The sequence below is a fragment of the Atheta coriaria genome, unplaced genomic scaffold, assembly GCF_025399875.1.
Source record: "Atheta coriaria isolate IRGN ID8LTWV9N9 unplaced genomic scaffold, Caltech_Dcor_3.1 hic_scaffold_7_pilon, whole genome shotgun sequence".
Classification (NCBI taxonomy): Eukaryota; Metazoa; Arthropoda; class Insecta; order Coleoptera; family Staphylinidae; genus Dalotia; species Dalotia coriaria.
Window position 1 is genome coordinate 10,841,873 of NW_027045449.1, and position 20,527 is coordinate 10,862,399.

The 20,527-nt window shown below is 35.3% G+C and overlaps 2 protein-coding genes across 4 annotated transcripts in view; one reads left to right on the plus strand and one right to left on the minus strand.

Annotated features, from left to right (window-relative positions):
* Nucleotides 1-345: 345 nt before the first annotated feature.
* LOC135795605 (uncharacterized) overlaps nucleotides 346-20,527 on the minus strand; it is a 40,497-nt gene continuing 20,315 nt past the window's right edge. The window contains exons 1-3 of one of the 3 annotated variants that reach the window (XR_010549093.1): nucleotides 1,339-2,470; nucleotides 561-984; nucleotides 346-500 (exon numbers count right to left, since the gene is read on the minus strand). Coding sequence is in view for 2 of the 3 variants with exons in the window: in XM_065307322.1 (XP_065163394.1) it covers nucleotides 913-984; nucleotides 1,339-2,397 (1,131 nt within the window). In the remaining variant the exon portion in view is untranslated. Of the gene's footprint in view, nucleotides 985-1,338; nucleotides 2,471-20,527 lie in introns of those variants that run through there. The other 2 variants (XM_065307324.1, XM_065307322.1) reach the window with 2 other exon arrangements.
* The window catches only part of LOC135795604 (dipeptidase 2-like), an 87,640-nt gene continuing 72,632 nt past the window's right edge, over nucleotides 5,520-20,527 (plus strand). The window contains exon 1 of the mRNA XM_065307321.1: nucleotides 5,520-5,989. The gene's annotated coding sequence lies outside the window, so the exon portion shown is untranslated. The remainder of the gene's footprint in view (nucleotides 5,990-20,527) is intronic.

Below are 20,527 nucleotides of genomic sequence, written 5' to 3' on the forward strand. Positions count from 1 at the left end.
AGCAGCACCAGCGTCTGCTTTGACGTGAATGACTGACGTCGCATGGCATTTCATACGGTCTTGTACTGCTCCGTTGGCAAATGCGCAGGCGCAAGCTCCGTCCCGTAGATAACGCCCGTATATAATGGATATTACGCACGGCTTAGTTGTCCGTTTATAAAGTACTACTTTTTTGGCTAAAAACGTTGAAAAAAATGATGTTTTATAAGAAAGAGGAAAAAGAAAAAGATAGTATGTTGTAGTAATATCTTACCTAATAAATGAGCAACATAACCTTCAAATCCTTACCTTGTAACACGTATTCCACCCAAAATGAATAAATATTTGTGTCCCCAATGACAAACATTAATTTGAAAACTTTATCAAACACAAAACTAGTTTAACAATTTGTAATTGTATATAGAATATTCCAAAAGCTAAAATCTACAGAGACAAACATCCAAAATACAAACCCAAAACAAAAATAATTTAAACAAATATTTTCCTCTGTCATTTCACCGCTAAAACATTTACAAACTATCAAAACTGATCCGAATCAAAATGATTAATCCTACACCTACATATTGACTTCTCTGTATTGATTGTTCCGCATCGACGTATTTAGAGCGCCGCGTGCACAAAAAGCACCTTCAATAGCCGTGCTGTAATTAATGGATGCCTGCTATTTACCCCCCGCCGCGCAAAGTATCAGATTCACCTTGGGCCTTCAATTCGCATTCACCAGTTTAGCACGCTCCACCCACAGACCCACACTGTCGCCGCTCGTCAATGTCAGCGGACAAACAAAATCAGATTTCCATTGCATTTCCGCCGAGTGCGCCATTCAGGCGATGTGCATCATTCATTGACATCAATGCAAATATGCATGCTGAATGTGTTGGTACTTGTAGTATTAGGTTTTACGGTTTCATTTTACTGGTGTTGCAGTGATGGTAGTAGTAGATTTTGACGTGCGCTGTAAATTTGAGCGTCAAGTTCAGCATCCTACAAAATAATAAAAATATAATTTTTATTTTTAAAAATAAAAAATAATAGTACTTTTAGTACCAAGTGCGCTAAATGGCATTTTAATCACGATTATGGGTAAGCGTTTAATTAATCGAAAGATTAACATCGCTTAGCCACGAGATGCTTATGCTATTTTTTCTACTACCACTTTATTTTTACTTTTGCACCATGTACAAATGAACAAAATTTTTGTGGTGACTAAAACCCGTAGCTAAAATACTTAAATCACGGCTTTAGCCTTTGGTGTTTAAATTATCACTTTTCGTGCCTCAAACTCGTAGAAAAAGTAGCGTTTTAAAAATAAAAGTTAAAAAAATTTTTTTTACTCACTTCAAAGAGGTTAATAGGAATATGAATGTTTTTCATACGAAGATCTATATCAGGCACTTCAATAAAATCATCCTCTGAATTATCATCACTGTCCCCTTCATTTTTAATCTCCTCCACCTGTGGACTTTCCTCCTTTATTTCAACTTCCGGTGACGGTATATTCAATACTGGCGGTTCCGTATCATCAACCTCTACTTTTATAGATAAATACGGGTCCAACGCAGGCACTTGATATTGTTCTACCACTATCGGTTGATATTCCTGCTTAATAATTTTACTTGGATCATACCATTCATTCACAACACCTCTCTGAGACTTTTTCGGAATTTTGAAATTTGAATTGAATGACGGTGTCGAAGTTATCATGGCTGTCGCGTTTAATTGCTGGGAAGTTATGGTAGAATATTGTTTCCAAGTTTCATCTATAACCTCTCTCTCTGTTTTAATCATAGAAGAAGGAATAGAAATAGGAGCAGGCATTTTGATGCGGGAATCGATATTGGGTTTACGTATTGGTTTCTTCGCTGAGCTGGGTTTAATTTTTGATGGTACTTCAAAGGGACCGATTAATTCATGCCAGGTTGCAATAGATGTACTTGAATTACTCGTGGTATCACTTCTGGGGTCTGTCATTTTGATTTTCTTCCCGCCATAAATAGGTTTGGATGGTTTTGGACGTGGTTCTATTTTTTCTACTTTTGAATGTCTTTGGTATTTTCTTTTTTGAGTAGTGCTGGTTTGTTTCGGTGGAATTTCTTTGGTTTTTTTAGAAGTGGAATGTGTTTTCTTCACGGGAGGTATTGCAGGTTCTTTGAATGATAAAATATCACTCTTTTTAGATTTATTCTCATCTAAATAATAAAAAATTAGTAAAATTTTATTTGTGATGCAATAAATTAACTCACTATCCTTTTTTAATTGTAATTTTTTAATTCCAAATTCTCTAATTTTATGTTCAATAGATCTTCCTGGAGTTCTCGGTGTACCATCTGGATTCAATTCAAAATCAACCCCTGCCTTATACTCAAAGAAAAATATTTCACTATCCATTGCAATCATATAAAGATTTTACACAAAACTGACAAACAAGCATAATAACAGCAATAAAAAAATAAACAATTGCTCCCAAAGCCTGCTCAGATATATTTGATATTTGTTAAGTTGATTTTTGTGCATGTAACGAATGTATAATTGGAAACGTGACGCAGAAACGTGCGGCGAGAAAAGTGAAGGACCCGAAGGACGCCGGGTAAAAGTTGTGTGTGCGTTCGTCCTGTGCAAACAAGATTCAAGGGATGGACGATGTCGTCGCACAAGTCGCGCGGCTCTAAATTAAATTATTCCTATTGTGCGGACGGCGCGCTGCGAGCGTTTCTGGATTGGTAACAAGACAGAAACTAACCGCCGCGTGGCAAGTGGAAACCAAACACTAAAGTCAAAAAACGGGAGTGAAATCAACAAAGAAGCTTAAATTAAAGAAAACAAAACTTTATTTTTTAGATATTCATTAATTTGGAATTTGCATGATTTAAAATAAGTATCTATACTTATAAAATAAAATTTTGTTAGTTACAACACTTATAACTCAAGAACTGCTGGAGAGATTTTAATATTCAATGATATCTTGGATTGGTTTTTACCTTAAATAGGAGGATAACAATTGAAATATAAAAAATTGTAATTCAAAGGGTGTTAAATAAGGGATGAAAGTTTGTATTTAGATTTAACCACACTTATAGCTTAATAATTGAATCCGAGATGGCGCTAAAGTGCATTATAAGCATTTCTGATTTATTTTATATAAAATATCTTATTCGTGAAATCTTCTTCTATTTATAATTAATTGTCCAAATGAGCAATTACTGGACAATTGAGATTATACCGCCGCATTAGACAATTCCGTTGATCTTAGAAACGCCAACATTGATTGTTGTGGCAAACGAGCACGGGCGGAAATCAGTGGCGCGCTAGAATTAACTTGTACTTCCGGACACTACAGTCGCCGTGCGAATGTAAATGTAAATGTAGCGTAAGTGCAAGTTTAGTCTAGTGTGGTCTAGTGTGTATTGGGTTAAGTCCTGGTGTAGTTCACTCCAGTGTAGTATAGAGTATAGTGCGATGCAACGTGGTGCTTCTCAGCTAGATCAGGATGCGGATGTGGGGGTGCTGGGAGCAAGTCGGAACGTCGGGGCTGTTGGGGGTTAATCCGTGAAGTAATCGCGCGTCGCCGTTTATCGCGTGGCGAACGGCAAACGGCGGCGACGCGTTCTGATCTTGTCGTCCTATCTACGCCATTGCTATCGCGCTATCAGTATTATAATGTAATTGTGAATGCAACTAAGATTTCAACTAGGAAATTTTAACATTTAAGGTTTTAGACCATAAGTAATAACAGTATAAATGCAAAAATGTATTTTTTAAGTTTTTATAAGTTCTTTTTTCCTATTTTTCTTCGTTTTTTGTCTGTTTTTAGTCAATTTTTCGGAAAACACTCTGTATCTCTTTTTAAAGTTAGGTAATTTGAGATTTCTCATTGTCAATTGAAAGCCTAGATTGTCCTTTACATAATTTTTATGTTTTCCACATTTTATACCTCTGGAAAATACCCTAAAATGTCTTTGAAAAATAATATTTTTTCCAAAATATCAAACAATTGATATTTTACCACATACTCTCTAAAAATTACAAGTAATTCCAGTAATACTTAATTAAACATTTTAAGCACATTAAATATATATGAGCTGCTTCTCTTTCCGTGCATATTTTAGTGTTCATTGCATGCTTCCCGAGCTGTTATCAGCGAAGACCGTTCACGTTTCCTCTGCCCTCGCCTCGTCCTTCATAGCTGCGAGCAGTTCCCTTTGAACGTTAAATGAATAAAAGTCTGTGAACCATCTAGAACATTGTGCTTAACATTGTACATAACATTGAAAATTTGTTAATATTAAATTATATATATATATATATATATCAGCTCCTTTAGGTTTTACTATTTTCCTGTCATGAACAATAACTGGTTGTTGGTTTAATAGCAGAAAAAAACAAGTTTTGTGAAAATCTTTGTAAAATGTGTATTGCCCCAAAGGCAAATGCGCAGGCGCAAGCTCCGTCCCGTAGATAATACCCGTAGATAATGGATATTACTCACGGTTTGGCTGTCCGTATATAAAATACCACTTTTTGTGTCTAAAAACCATGGAAAAACAGGCGTTTTATAGATGAAAGTAGAAAAAATTAAATTTTAGCCTCTTTCACATTAAATACCATTAGATTTACAATGAAACTCTCTAAAATAACAAAAGTAATAAAAATTACAATCTTCATTAAAATCTTATTATGATAAACACAAAGTTAGATATAAGATATAGATATTACAATCGTTATCGTCATTATCTCTCACCTTGCACTTGTTCTTCGCAATTTGCGATAAAGATTCGATTCCAGCGATGAGATTTCAGATTTAAGGCAAGCGCGATTCACATTTCGACTTTTCCAACATTAGATCTGCGCTCTTCATGAAGCACAAAAGTCGAAAGTCGTTAAATCGGACGTGATCGAATGTGCGAAACGTGCGAAACTTCCGAATTGCATCGCAAAGCATTAACACGGCGAATAATTTCAGTTACACGCCTGCAGCACGTGATACCAGTAAATGTTGAAGTGAAATATATGTGAAACTAGGTTAAGTTGACTTAAGTTAGGTTAGTTTTTAATGCTGCGCGTCACGCTGGGTGTAATGAGGAGAATTGTAACAAAATTAAGTACGAGGCGATTTTGTCGGTTGCTTGGCGACGCTCTCATTACCGAAGTCAGCATTTTCTAAGCCAGGATTAACCGAATTGCATTCATGCAAGGATGCAGTCAAGGATACCAAAAATTTATATCGAAAAATCAATAGAAAAAAATAAATAAAAATTAATATTGGAAAAAGTAAATATCATTTGTGAGTTAATTAATGTGTATTAAACATTAATTTGCATAAATTGGTTATGAACATTACAAATTAATTTACATTTGCATTCGATTTGTTTGTTATACCATTGCAGAATGGAACATTACCTGCGTTGTTTACGCGCATGTCGATGTTGATGCGTTTGCGAAACTTGCGTCGGTGGCGGCGGCGGCGGTGGAGACCATAGGCGGTGGAGGCGCCCGCCAAACGTTCAGTTGGTATCCGACCGCCGTCGCTGGCACTCGTTTAAACGAGCCGGGCTTAGAAAACGCGCGCATTCGCGATAAATTCAAAAAGTTCAATTAAAATTCAAATCAAACATCAAAATAAATATTATTTCAACATCATGTTCATCTAATACACAGTGTAGTAAATATTAAAATATCAAAATTATTATTAATATAAATTAAAATTATTGAATTATAAAATTATTGTGTTGTGTGTATTTTTTGTTTGTTTTGACAGTTAAAAGTTAAAGTGGCGGTATAGTGATTGGAAAAACGTGATTGTGTGCATTGGATATTGTGCGTGCTGTTTGAATAGGGCCGAGGATAATAAAGCGCGAGCAAAGGAAGAGTCTTTGGAGGCGGCGTCTTAATTGAGTGGCGGCGCCCGGCGTGATTGCCGTTAATTGGAAGGCGCGACATGTGGCCCGAAATTAATTAACACCACGCTCGGCCGGCGCGATATTAATTAAAGGTATGATATTAACAATCAAAAGTATTTTTTGGGGTTCATTGTTTTGTTCAACTATTATTCATGTGTTCCAAGAGTTTCATTACGTAATTATGCATATAATAAAGCAATTATTTGCTTAATTAAATTGAATTTCACAATACTTCTGATTTAACTAATATTTTTTGATTTTTCGCTATTTTAAAACATTTAGAAAAATCAAATAAAATTATTTTTATAGTTGTTTTAATAAAGCAATTATTTGCTAAATTAAATTTTTAATTATTTTTTATCATTTGAGGAGTTTTTGCGGTTTTAAACATTTAGAAAAATGTATTTATTTATATTTATTTATTTATTTTGTAAATAATAAATTGTTTTTGCAATTTAATTATTCCGTATCATATAACTATATTTTTCATATTGATTTTAAACTTTTAAATAATAAAATTGTTTTCAACTGAAAAAAAAAATGATTTTTTAATTTTTGTTTATCAAAAAATGAATTTCTATTATTTCCCAAATAAAATACTGGATTAACTAAAATTGTTACTTCCATTAACTCTATTTTAATGATGATAATATCTAACTTATTTAATTTAACTTTAATGATAAATAAAATAATGCGTTTAATATAGTTTCAATGGCAATTTAATACGATTACCTTTTAATGCTGCTCGCCGAGTGTTTACTGTTAGCCTTTTACACGCTGCCGGTTTTATGTTTTACTGTTGAACTTCTGAATTGGCAATTAGCCGATAACGATCGATGGAGAATCACTCGCCACCGCTGCAAATTGTTGTGGAATAGTTCCGCTCGCGCGCTCACCTGAAATACCCCGTGATTTACGCGTGGGATAATAATAACGCTGTCATAAACTAAAGTTACCTATATAACGTGCTGTGATATGCTGTGACAATATCATTTCGAGAGAAATTGCGTGGTCGCGGTATTTTTCGAGAGATGAAACTGCAATTTGAGTTGCACTCGACGAAATAATCAGTATTAAATTAGTTTCTTGTGCGCGCAGCATTTATTGTCTGTTTGGGGTGTGCTGAGTTGTTAGTTATTGACAACATTGTAATTGGTAACAAAGTTTACAAGTGTGTTTAATTGCGTTTTGGGGGTGTGGCTTGAAAATTGTTTTAATAGACAATTTTGAATCTCGAGTTGATGATAAATTTAATTCCTTGAATGAATTATAAAATGTTATTGTGTAATTAAAATGTGTAAAATTATATTTTATGTTATATTATTTAATAAATATGTAAAACTGCTATTAAAATATAAATTGACGAAGCTTTTAAGTATATTTCATTAAAAATTAATTTTTAACGCACAAATAACCTAAAATAGTATATTAAGTATCAAGTGACTAAATGGGGACTTTACTCACAAGATTGATTGAGTCTTTGAGTGTTTAACAACGTTTAGCCACGGAATGCTTACGCGGTTTATATTTCATTAAAAAACTCATTTTTAACGCAAAAATAACCAAAAAGAAATTAATTATTTATTTAACAAATTTGCACTGAAAATTATCATGTGAATAAATAGGTTCATTAAAACTTGTATTAAAAATTTTAGTTTTAAGTTTGAAGTATTTGTATGCGTTTGCGTGTGAGCGTAAATCGCATTACGGCGCTATGATAAATCCGATGAGTAAATATTGATACGCGTGCACACACGGTGCTCTTTGAGCTTTCGCTGTTGAACTAGGTGTCGGAGGCGGCCGTCACGTGGGGGTGCACGTTTGGCACGTGCAGGCGGGCGGCGGCTTGCTGCTAAACGATACACGCTCGATGATTTATTTGCGCAAACCTGCAGCCGGTCGCGCAATCATCCTGGCAATCTTCTCACACATCAAATTGGCTCCCAGCCAAAGCAAAACGCGATCAGAAACGCAAAAAACATAAGGTTTTATTTTATTCTTTAGTATTAACTACAGGGATAGTTTTAATACACTTAGTTGATATAAAATTGAAGTAAAAATAAGAAAAATCACAATAATTAACAAACATTCAAATCGTTTGAGTTTTTTTTTGGTTTTGTTTTTTGTTATGTCTGGTTGAAAACAAGTGTAATATGTAATGCGTAATTGAAACGGTTTGTCCGCCACCGCATTCTTTCCCCTTGTACTCCTCCTTTTTTTCGTTCGTTATTTGTGAGTACATTTTACTGTTTTACGTTCAAATTAATGGCCCAACCAACACCATCGCGCACAACCATTATTTTGTTTTGCACGCTTTTTGAGAGGCGCGCAACTTTTATTTTTGAATTCCCGTAAAGCAGGCAGCCAGTCGATCAACAGGGGCGCAGTCCACAACATTTGTATTTATTCGCGAGGCGAGTGTGTTTTCGAATACAGCGCGCGCAGTTTTGTTAATCAACTCCATGCGGTCACGAAAAACGCAAAACATTTACTCGACACGCGAAATGTGAAGCGCACACTTTTTTATTTACCTCCCGAAACACAACAGCAATTATATTGCTACTTGCAAGAGTTGATGGGTTGGAAATCATTTATAAAATTCAAAAAAACTAAAAATGGTTTTGTTTGTTTTTAATGATTTTTTATCGAAAACAATTAAAATTTAATTTTTAACTTCTGTCAAACGCATTGGCGTTGAGCTGGAAATTAATTATTTTTATTTTTTTGCGGGAAAATATAAAGTTATTGTAACTCTTGAATCTTTTTATTGAATTTTTTGCTCATCCATTCATTGGGCCACCCGCTTAAATAGACTTTTCATCTGGTGCCGTGCCCGGACGTTTGGTGCGCGCCCGGAAAAGCGCAAAAAAGTGTGGCCTGAAAGTGGCTCTCTCGCGCGCTCGTTAAGGATGTGACAAGTGACAAGAGACAAGATTTCGTCGCGCTTCTCGCCGCTTTTCCTTCCTTACAACACCAAAAAAACGAGAAGAAAAAACGAGAACCATACCCAGCGTTCTGAAACTCATCATCTTTACTTTATCTGTTAATATTTATTGTGTGATAAGTTTGTGCAACGCCCAGTGGTTTAATACATGTTAAGAGTTTTTGATTGTGATTTTTCGCATTCTTTACGCGTCCGCCACGTGCGACGTTTACTTTTTCTGCGTGACGCTGGATCATGGCGTGTGCAGAGGGCGCCACTACGTTGATGGAGGTTATGTCAGCGGTGCGCGGTGAGAGAGGACACAACATTCTTTCGCATTGAGATTTTTGTACGCATCAGTCATCGTTCCGTGTGACAGCTTTTTCCGTGCACGCGCGCGCTTTTTTCTTTCTTCAAAGCATAAAAGCACGTCGTGCCCCGGCGTTTTTGTTTCTCAGGATTGTATCTTGTATCTTCCATTTTGAATCTTGTATCTTGTACAGGAGACATGGTCATGTCATGTTTCTTTTTTTCCTGTCTTGCGTTCCTGACATTGTGCGTGAATCTGATAAATACACGGATGATTTTAGGTTTAGCATAAACGTTGCGTGCGGCTGGGTTTTGGCGAAAACGCGATTTTATGATTCTCACGTAGTATGCGGAAAATTGCGTTTTCCAATTAAGGTTAAACGTGTCTCGGGCGCGTCTTAGTCACTTTTTGAGCGCATGCAAACAAACAAAGAGGCGCGCGGCAAAGTTGTGGTTTGATGTGGAGCAACAAGGCGGAGAAAAGGCCTTTGCTGCGACAGTTATGACAAGGACATCGACATCGACATGACAAGGAGCTTCGCGGTCGATGCGCCTCGCACGCTGGAAGATTTTCAACAAAAGTTGCCAAGTTGCTTCTCAACATACCAATAAGTATCAAGCGACAAGTGCGAAGCAACAAGTTTTTACTAAATTTTATCGAAAATAATAATAATAATGATATTAAATTAACTTGGAAAGTTTGCAGAACATTTTACATTTAACTCAATATGTATGTGTATTTGGTTGCCTATATAACGCTTAATATTGATCACAAATAAGTTTTTGTCCGTTCTCGCGCTATACGATCTCAATTGGTGTTCGTGTGTCCATTTGGCTCGCGTGTCGCATCGCATCCGTTGACATGTCAGCTATACGTATAAATTGATACACTTGCACGCATCTTGACGCGCCATGAAAACATCTCAACTACGCCGACGACACTCGATATCATCGCCGCAGCCTAGTTTCACTTTTCTAATACTTGTCGATATTTCACGTCGTGTTACACCATCGCAGCGCGCACAACATTGATACTTTGATGTACGCCTGCGAGTTGCAATCGAATTTACCTGAGTGAAAACGTGGAGCTTCGTTGGAACAATGCGCAAAGTGCAAGATGTGGAAAAGTGTTAGAGTAAACATCGCACGCTTGATATTTATATTGAAGTGGAAAGACTAAAGTCTAAAGTCTAGAGTGAAAAGTGTTCAACACTGCGCGGATAGAATGTTGAGTGGAACGTATTGGACACCTTCGAATGGATTGCGTTTCATTGTTTTTGTTATTTTGCACTTATCGGTTTCAATTTCAAGTGGGTTTTGTGATATTTGTCAGTGTAGATATTTTATTAATACGTTTCATTACTTTGCTGCAAGTTTAACTACTCGCACGATTAATACTAAATTATTCAGAGTTAGTTTTAGTTAGTTTAACATATTCAATAACTTAGAATGGAGTTTGGAACTTTACTCACATCAAAATTATATTATTAAATTAATATAATTCTAAAGTTTTAGACTAAAGCTAGAAAATTGTTTGATATTTGATTTGTACTAAAATATAATAATATGTTATGTAACAAGTGCGCGGAATGACACTTTAACAACGTTTAGCGACGTGGTCCTTAGGTTATTTGTTCTGTTTCCACTTTATTTCTAAGTTTAATTTAATTCTATTTGAATTTTTGTATTTTAAATCTTTGAAATTTGCTCGCACACTTCTAAAAGTTTTACCCCGTGACAAAAACCCGTGGCTAAAGTTGCGGTTTATAGGTTAAAGTAAAAAAAGTAATTAATAGTAAAGATAATTTCTAAAGATATTTTTTGTTGATGAAAATTTATTTGATTGGATTATGACGCAATTTTCTGCAATCCACAGCACAATCGAAGCAGATTTTGTAAGTTCCGAGTGCAATTAACTTTTTTTGGCAATTACATTCTGACGATCTGACGTTTCAATTCGAAGCGATTTTCAAGTACCAACTTGAAGAGGATCATTACTGGTTTTACAACAGAAAATTGCATTATTGATCCTTTCTTTAACCATCAAATAAAATTCATGTCAATATAAAACCACAAAATAATTTTTTCTCAATATTTATGTCAAGATACAAATTGTAAGATTAACGGCGGACTTCTGATGATGATTATTATCCAATGAATGCATACTGTTTGCTGTGGGTGCCGGATTTGAGATCATTATTTAGCTATCCAGTGCAGGAGCTTTTCGTATGCAAAGCTCACTGGTGCCCGGCGCATCCGCAAACAAAACTGCACGCTCGCTTATTCAATCGAATATATTTTCCGGACCGAATGCGTTTGAAAGCATTTTTATCTGCGCCAAAACAAACACGGCGCGAGCTCAAATGCAATCGTCATTTTAATGTTTGACAAACAATGAATAGTAAACTCACACACAAAAAATACCCCGAGAATTTTTATATTATTTCTATAAATTGATATTTACGTCTGGTTGAATGAAATTGATACAAAACAATAAAACAATAAAGCGATAAAAATAAGAAATAAAACTGTCCACACTTTCTTCGTCTTTCTATTTTTTTCTCGGGTATATATAGAGTCAAGTGTAGTAATCCGATGAGCATTAAATATTTTGTGTTCTATTCTGTGAGCGATTGATAGATAAAATGTGTCATGGAACAAAAGGAACAAGAGAAGCGCTCGTAAACGTCACGTTTTATGAATCGTATGTAATGCAATAAAATAGATGCTACGAGCTATATAAATGTGCAAAAACAAAAATATCATCCAAATAAACTTGATTGCACTAAATAACAAATATTTTCCTCAAAAAAATAATTTTTTAATTCTTTGAGGTTTAAATTCAAGAAAATATGTTTAATCATTCTGTGCATGTACCAGTGTTTTATTTTTTCTATTTCGTTGACTTTTTAAATGTTAAACTCACTTTCCCGACACGTGGCTTATGCGTTATTCAAGCGCGTGCGTTTTTTATACTTCCGACTCTTCTGCTCCTACGTTCCGGAGTCCTTTTGTGAATTTCATATTTGCACAGCGTATGTGAATGAATTTGTGCCAGGAGCAGGAGGAATATGATACTTGCAATATCATAATCAGTCCACCTTTACTTTTTCTGTTTAAATTAATATTTATTTCAGTTGGTTAAAAACACATTTTTTTCGTAGTCGAAAACTTCAATAAATCAACAAGTTATGAGTTTGCGCATAGAAAAATATTCTTTGTGACAGTTTTTGAGGATGAACGTACATTTTCGGCAACTTTTCCAACAGTTTGGCCTACATGTCATTACGTTTTCGTATTTGCGACATTCAGCGCTCATTTTTTCACTCCCCGCGCGCCGGGGCGTCATCTGATTTTCTTTTTTTCATTTTCGCAACATAAATTTTCCATTAATTTGGCCCATCTGTACGAGCGGGTGATTTATGCGACGCACTCGTGGGTACATCGAAAATATTCCCGATATTCCTGAAAACTTCCAATGAATTCACAAACTCACAATAATACTTTTTTGCCTAAATATTCAAAAGTGGTTTGTGTGTAATTCAAAAAATTTAAATTACTTTAACGTTTATTACGTATCTCTCATATATCAAATATCATTGATTGTGATCGCATTTATTATGGTCTAAATAAATTACCGAATGCTAAATAAATGGAAAATGTACAATTGAGTGCTAATTATTTGTCTCTATTCGTGCGTATTTCGTAAAACCAGATCATAAATACGCGCGATATTAACGCACGCAGTAATGGCGTTTATTTATTGATTTTATTGACTATTTACACTTTAATTAAACGCCATTATTGCATTTGCCAAGCCAGGGATGTTCAAGTATTGACAAAAATAATTTTCAATTATACATTTGCGGCGAGTTTGACGAACTGACATTTAAGTCAACATCAATTTAATCACTTAATGCCATTTTATAATTAAATAGTCACACAGACTCATTACGTGCGGATTATTAATGTTAGATATTAATTTAATTAATTAAATTGAACGTTTGGTAGGTAATAATTTTTAGGTGATTGACATTTTTGACAGCTTTGGATTTAATTTTGAAATTATTTAATTTTTAGCTTGATTGTTTGATTTCTGCGTGTTGGGATGTTGACAGTTTGTTAGTTAATCAACAGTCAAGGCCGAGGAGTAAACCCAGCAGCGTTTATCCAACCTTTTCGCTTTTCTTAGGACATCTTGGAATTTGTTATCGTTGTGAGCATTTAGCGTGCGTGCCGCATAAATTTCCCTACCTAATTGAAAATTAAGAGACGCCAACAGCGACTGCGAGTGAAATTCGACGAAATTCTGAATTTAATTACTACAAAATTGACAATGAAAATTTAGTATTAAAATTTTAGATTTTGGAGTAAAATAATTTTTGTGTGCAAACAATTTTTCTTAGAAAAATTTTAAATTTGCCCAACTTGGCAGTTTGGGTATTTATTATTTCGACGTGCAGTTGGTGCGTTGCGCGTAAATCTCAAAAATAATTACGCCATTTGCATAAATTATATTATGTACGAGAATTTGCATGCCGGACGAGATATGCGCGGCGCCTCCACCAGAAACCTTTAGCCGCCGAAACGCCGGAGCGTGTTTTTATGTAAATGCATGTAGCGCTGTTTACGATAAGCGCGGGGGTGTGCGTTCGGCGCGGATTAATGCTGCCCGAGAAATAACCTACGCGAAGAGTAACGAGTAATGCGTTTTCCCCGAAATGAAAGCCCACGCCGTTGAGGCAAATTAAAAGTGGAATACAAAAGCGTGTACAATGAAAAAACAAACTTTTAACGCTAAATGAGAACCGAAAATCTATTCTATACATATTTGTAATCATTAAAAGCGGAAAAAATGTTTTAATTACTTCGGAGAGGACTTTTAACGAACTTGTTCAGATATTCGGATGATGTAAGAAGGTGAGATAATTTTGCGAGTGTTTGCTTCAGCAAAGCGTCCTGGGAGAGACTTGCCAGGCACTTGGAAAGTCTGCACAAGCGTGGATTATTGTAATCGAGCTAATACGTCACGAAATCGTTTCGATTCAATTAGGAATTTGCTACGAATGCTCAAACCGTTTCGACCCGAACGCTTCGTCTTCATCTCTGCGTTTACTTCCTCAAGTTTCGAATTTCTGCACGATCCTAAGCTTTAGTAACGAGTTTCTGGGTCTATTATTGTTTTTATACAATGTGTTCATGCAGAATAATTTAATATCATATAATACGAAGTGAAAATACTAAAAATGCTAAAAAATAACATTTTTTTACTTTCACCTTTAAAATGCCAGTTTTTTATGGTTTCCTAGACACAAAAAGTGATATTTTAAGCACGGACAACCCAGTGATGTAAAGTACTTTAGTCACGCGCTTTAGTCACGAGGTGAAATTTACGCACGCGCATTTTTATGGTGAAAACGTGAAAATAAAGTAAAAGTAGAAAAAAACACGTGGCTAAAGTGCCATTTAGCGCACTAGATACTTAATATACTATTATTTATATTTTTAATGAATTTACTAGTGTTTTTAGATCCTGTAGTATAATAATTCTTAAATTTATCCAACAGCGTATTGCAATAATGTACAAAATTAAGTTTTGACATCTGTTACAATGAGATTCTAGATATTGAGCAAAAGCAGTAAAAGTAACTTCAAATAAAAGCTCATGAATTCAAATACAGTACTAACTCTTGTAACATTATATACTACATTACCATACAGTGTGTTTAAATAAATTCATAAAAATATTTTTAACATTTCTATATAAAACCCATCAAGTTTTATTCCGCGGCCGTAATTTTTATTGCTGTTAATTTTTTTCGGGTCATTTTTTCCAAGTGTCATTGCTAGAGTTATTTCCAATATCGGCGTGTGTCCGCATGTTATTGCGGTTTTATGTTGACTGCCATCTCTCTCTGTCTCTATGCCTCGTTTTTGCGAAATGTGAATTTTTACGACTCGCTGCGTTTGTGCGCGCCCCGAACAAGCGTCGATTCGACGGCGATGCGTATTGGATATCATTGGATATTGTTGGATATCGCGGCAAAACAAACACACGCAGCTTCCGGAAATAGGAAAATTTTATGATTATGATGAAACCGAGTCGACTCATCTCGAGGCGAAACTGTCGCGCTCGGATTTGAGCGGTTTCATGTTTCAATATTGTTACAATATGTTATTATCATGCGTTATTGTTATAAATAACAAATATCGACTGACACATGCGACACAAAACCTTATATTAAGATATAATACATTATCAATCATTTTTCAATTTTTTTTGTGCGATATTTTGTTACTTTTTGCTTGTTAGTCAATTTTGAGTCCATTTTGTTGCTTTGCGTATAGACTTGTACTCGCATCGTGCACGTAATTATTCGATGCGTGCGTGCTGATTTTTCATTTGGCCGATGGTCGCCAGAGAGTTAAAACGAATTTGGCGCAACGACAATTCGCGAATTCTGATGATTCGGCCGGATTCAAAGTACGTCCGGCCGGTGACACGCACACTCGAAGGGCGGAGGGCACTCGGGGACGCAGAGCAAATGTCGAAACGTCAATTAGTGAAAAATCAAGGCACAGAAAGCATGCGTGCGCGCTTGACGTTTTTGCGAATTGATTTCGAATGCGAGGAGACTCCCAAATCGGATTAAAGCAGGTACTATAAGCTTACAGCACTATACTTAAACCCTTAATACCAAAAAACACCAAAAAATTAAATTTTTGTAAAATTTGACAAAAAACGTAATTCCTATACTGTTTAAGTAGTTCCAAAGCAATTGCATGCATGTAAAACGACATGCCTGGATGTCTGAAACGTCAAACTTGTGCAAACTCTAAATTCTACATATCTGATTAGAGTTCACCCGCGTGGTTCTCCTTGGTGGTGGAGGCGCACCGTCGCAAGCGTATCAAACGTTATCGCGCGAATGCCAAAGCTAAAGTTTCTCTCCGCATGGTGAAGGCGCCGGGCGCGTAATTCGCTAATACCGCGTCGACATGCCAAACTTCTCTGCATCGAGTTTGTTCATAAAGTGCGGCTTTCTGACTTTGAGATGATGTCTGCTAGATGCCATGACAGTCTTGAATTTACTAATTAATCCGTGCAAAGTAACATACGAGTATGAAACAATACAAAATTTTGCAGAAAAAATATTTCAATATAATCCAGGTTTATTGCGCGTCACCGACAGACTTAATTAAATTCATCAAGTTTATTTGCACCTCAAATTGCTTGCTCGTCTACATATTGTGTACACATTATATCCAATATGTTCGCCGACGTCATAAACAAGCCATTAATGCGTTTATTGAAAGTCCACCTCATAAAACGCTTTGTTGTGCACACAGCCATAAACTGATGCAATAATTACAATTTTCATGTACGCAACGCACCAAATATTTTTAATGGTTGTAAATATTTACAATGGAAATTATTATTCAACACTGGGTATTAACTATGCGGTAAACACATTGTATAAATTAATTTATACATCTTGCTTGTATTGCGATACTCTGTTGTTAGTTATAGCTGGTTACAATTTCAATTAATGCAGTAAACAGTTTAAGCTCTGCGTGCGTTAATGTTCGAGGCGGTCGGTGGCATTATTCGGCTGTCCGGCAGGCGCTCCTCAGAAATGAAGAGCTGCGCTAATAAAGACTAAACCTATGGTCGATACGTGTGTTACGAGCTTGGTTTACCTCGACTGCTCTCTCGGCTAGTTATCGTTTAGTATCATCGCGTTTCTCGTTGGTTTTGTAGAGTGCAAGCGGTAAGGGTACTAATGTGAGGTTAGTTTTGTTGAAACAAGAGTGTAAGGTATCAGAAGGGAGATTATCAGCAGATGTTGTCAGTTATTTTACTGAACAATAAAGAATTTATTGTTTTTAGTGATAATAAAGTGAAAAAACGTAATTTTGTTTGATTTTTTGCAAAAGTTGATTTGGTTGCCTATATTTTTTTATTAAATGATAAATTTTTAAGTTTTTTTTATTTAAAACCAAAATTCAGTTTTTATTAACTTTTTAATAAATATTTTGTAATGTTCCTTTTTTTCTTAATTTCTAAGTTGATTTTGTTTCAAAAGATTTTATATTTTCAGCGTCTCAATAAATATTTTTGTCATTCTTATCTTATTTCTATTATTTTTGATTCTGTTGCTTTACCTTCTTCTCTCAGCTCTAATCAAACATTACTAATCCGTTTTTTATGTGATTTTTACTATGTACTCATCCCTCTGGTTTGTTTTCTTGGTATTTCATTTGGAACGCCCATTAATCTTCCAAATTCTTCGCAACCTCATAAAATTACGCCAGCCGCCGTCTTGTTGACGCACAGTTGTTTATTTTCAATATTTTGTCTCTCTATCAAGCGAAGCCAGTCGTCACCAGTATTTACATTCTGCTCGTCGCTTCATTTAATTCGCTTCGATCGTATTTTTTCTCTCTGCGCCCACGGCGCTGTGGACTTTCATATTTTTCAGCAGCGGGTAGAGTATGAGAAAGCTGAGATGTTGAGATGTTTAATGCGTTTTTTATACTCTTTTGCTTTTTACGACTATCGTCGTTTCGTCAATATACGCTGTCAACCGTGCGCGCGAGTTTTGCCCAATGAAATGTAATTGAATCAAGTCATAATAATCGTAATGGTGTTTACTTAAAGCTTTTCTTTTATTCACGGAAGTGGAAGAAAGTATTTCAGAGCGTTTTCTTTATTTTTTCTGATTTTTCTGATGAGTTACAGGTATTTTTAAGATTTTTTAATGTTTTTTTTTGTTTTCATCAATTTTTAATTAAATTCTAAAAAGAAAATCATCAAAATTTTAAATGGAAGTATTATATTAAAGTACTTTAGTCACGGCCTTAGCCGATTATGTTTAAAGTACCTCTTTTTGTGCTTCAAAACCGTGAAAACCTAGCGCTTTAAAGATGAAAATAGAAAAATGCAATTTTTACCATCTAAACCAACAATTTGTGCAAAACATTCTTACACATTGTAAATAATATATATTTTCTAGCATTTCTAGCAGTTTTTAGTGCTTGCACAAATTTTTCTTTCTACAATTGTCATTAATCTCCTATTTTACCGCAAAAACACTAATTACTGTCCAGTCTGATTGAATTCAATTAATTTTTATAATGAATGCTGTTTTTCAAACACAATTTAACCACTGTACTCATACAACTTGTAAAGTGACGAGTGGAGTAGATTCACTCAGTATTTACTTAATGTGCAGCGTGTCGGCGTCGCAAAGTAAGCAACGAATTGAACGAGCTGAACATGAATGCGAAGCACCGAGGGTGTGTAAATAGCGCAATGCACACGTTTCTTTTCAACTGTTCATTTTTTTGTCCACGCTCCCATCCCGAGCGCCATTTCATCCGTTGTAATTTTCTTACAAGTCTTTTCTATCCTTTCCGTTTGGAGACAAAAAAACGTTTTAGTCCCTTCTCATCCCATGCACGTTCAGGAAGTCGATGTGTTTTCGTCTGACTTCTCGTCAGAATCGTCAAACGACCGGGCGATATGGCTTGTCATACCTTACTACGCGTACACTCGAGTACTTTTATCGTCAAAGCCCAAAGCCTCACACACTCCTCGCTCGTCGCGTTGAGTTTACACTTTTCCAACCGCTCGGTTTTTCGTTTTGCGCTAAGCAAACTCCATGGTGAAGCTGAAGCTGAAGCCATTCGATGCGAGCGGTAGTACTTTCAATTCCATGTAAACTTAAACCAGGCAAACCTAGCAAAACCTACAAAACCGAGACAAATAAGTAAAGTGAAAAAAGTTGGAAAAAAAATAACAGACGAACGAATCTCAACTAACAGACGGTGAAACGGCGTAAATGCGAAGGTGGAAAAGTGCGATTTCAACGAGTTGCACTTGTGACCTGTAAGGTACCTGCTTCTAAAAACCGGTGTAATACGAAGCCAATAAAATATGTATTTTATTCTGACTTTTATCAACTTTTCCGCTTATTTTACCGACGGAAAAATAGATTTCTACGTAGAATAAATCAATAACTTTAGTTTCTCACAAAAGAAAACAAATATTTGTTATTTTACATTCAAAAACAAACAAAATTAAATTTTTAAAAGAAAAAATTGTCATGTTGCAGATTAAATTATAAACATTGAAGTAATAAAAATAATTAAAAAGAAAATTTTCGTTTCCACGTAATAGAACAGGCAAGATCATTTGGTTAACGAAGTTAATTAGCAATTAAACATTCAGGACGTGCACGGAATCAGAATACTTCGTATATAAATATTATATTTAATTAAATCTACGCAATAAGTAGAGTAGCTACGAGTTATGTTCGTTTTTGCTACAAATATTCACTTTTTATAATTAAAGTCGAAACATTTTGACACAAAACGCAATTAATTTAAATAAATTACATCCCCAAAAAAATAAATTATGTTAATCTCATAAAACAAGCCTGAAATTCGGAGTACACGTTATCCAAACCGGAAGCGAAACGCGCAATCTCCTCTGCAGCCATGCACCGCGTTAATAAATTAATTTCGCAACGCGTAATATAATTCCGCGCGCGGTGCACACATTATTATGAATCTACTAATAAATATTAATGCCGTTTGTTTATGCACCAGCGTGCAACGTGCGACGTCAAAACGCGTACAATGCGCCTGGCGAGTCGGCAACCAAACGAGCACTGTGAGTAACGCATGTATTGTGTGTGCCACAGCGGGTTGCCTACGATACACCTTGAATAGAATTCAGCGACAGATAACGCACAAACAATACACACGCAGTCGAACGCGTTCAACGTGTAGAAATACATTAATTTGCGAATACTTAATGCATCGCCAGTGGCTTCTGGCGTGTGTGGGCGGAAATTGTAAATTATTAAAACAATCATAAGCGATCGCCGGCAAGAGATTGACTGTAATTAATGTTGTTATGTTGTTATGTTGAAATTTGTTCCGAATAAGATTAAATTGTTGCAGCAGATTAAACAAGTACAATGCACTCATAACGCCATCTATAAATCAATAGCATTAATATTTTATTATGTAAATATATTTGTTTATCAAAATTTTATTGTGAATGTAAATTATCATTTTAATAATGCAAAATAATTGAATTATTATCTGAATGTGTTTTGATGGTTGATTAATTTTGCATTCAGGTGAATTTCGCGGTTTTGTAATTTATTTCGTGCATATTTTAGGGGAAAAACAAAATTTTGTAATGTTTGTGACCTGTTTGAACCCCGACATCAATAAAATTCAGTTGCGAATGCGTAAATAGTGAATAAAAATAACGCGTTTTCATCAAAAGCACGAAATTTGCGAATAACGCTGTTAATTGCCGTTATATTTTCTGGAATTCTTGTTTGCCACTGACAGTAAACACACATGTTTGTAATTAAAC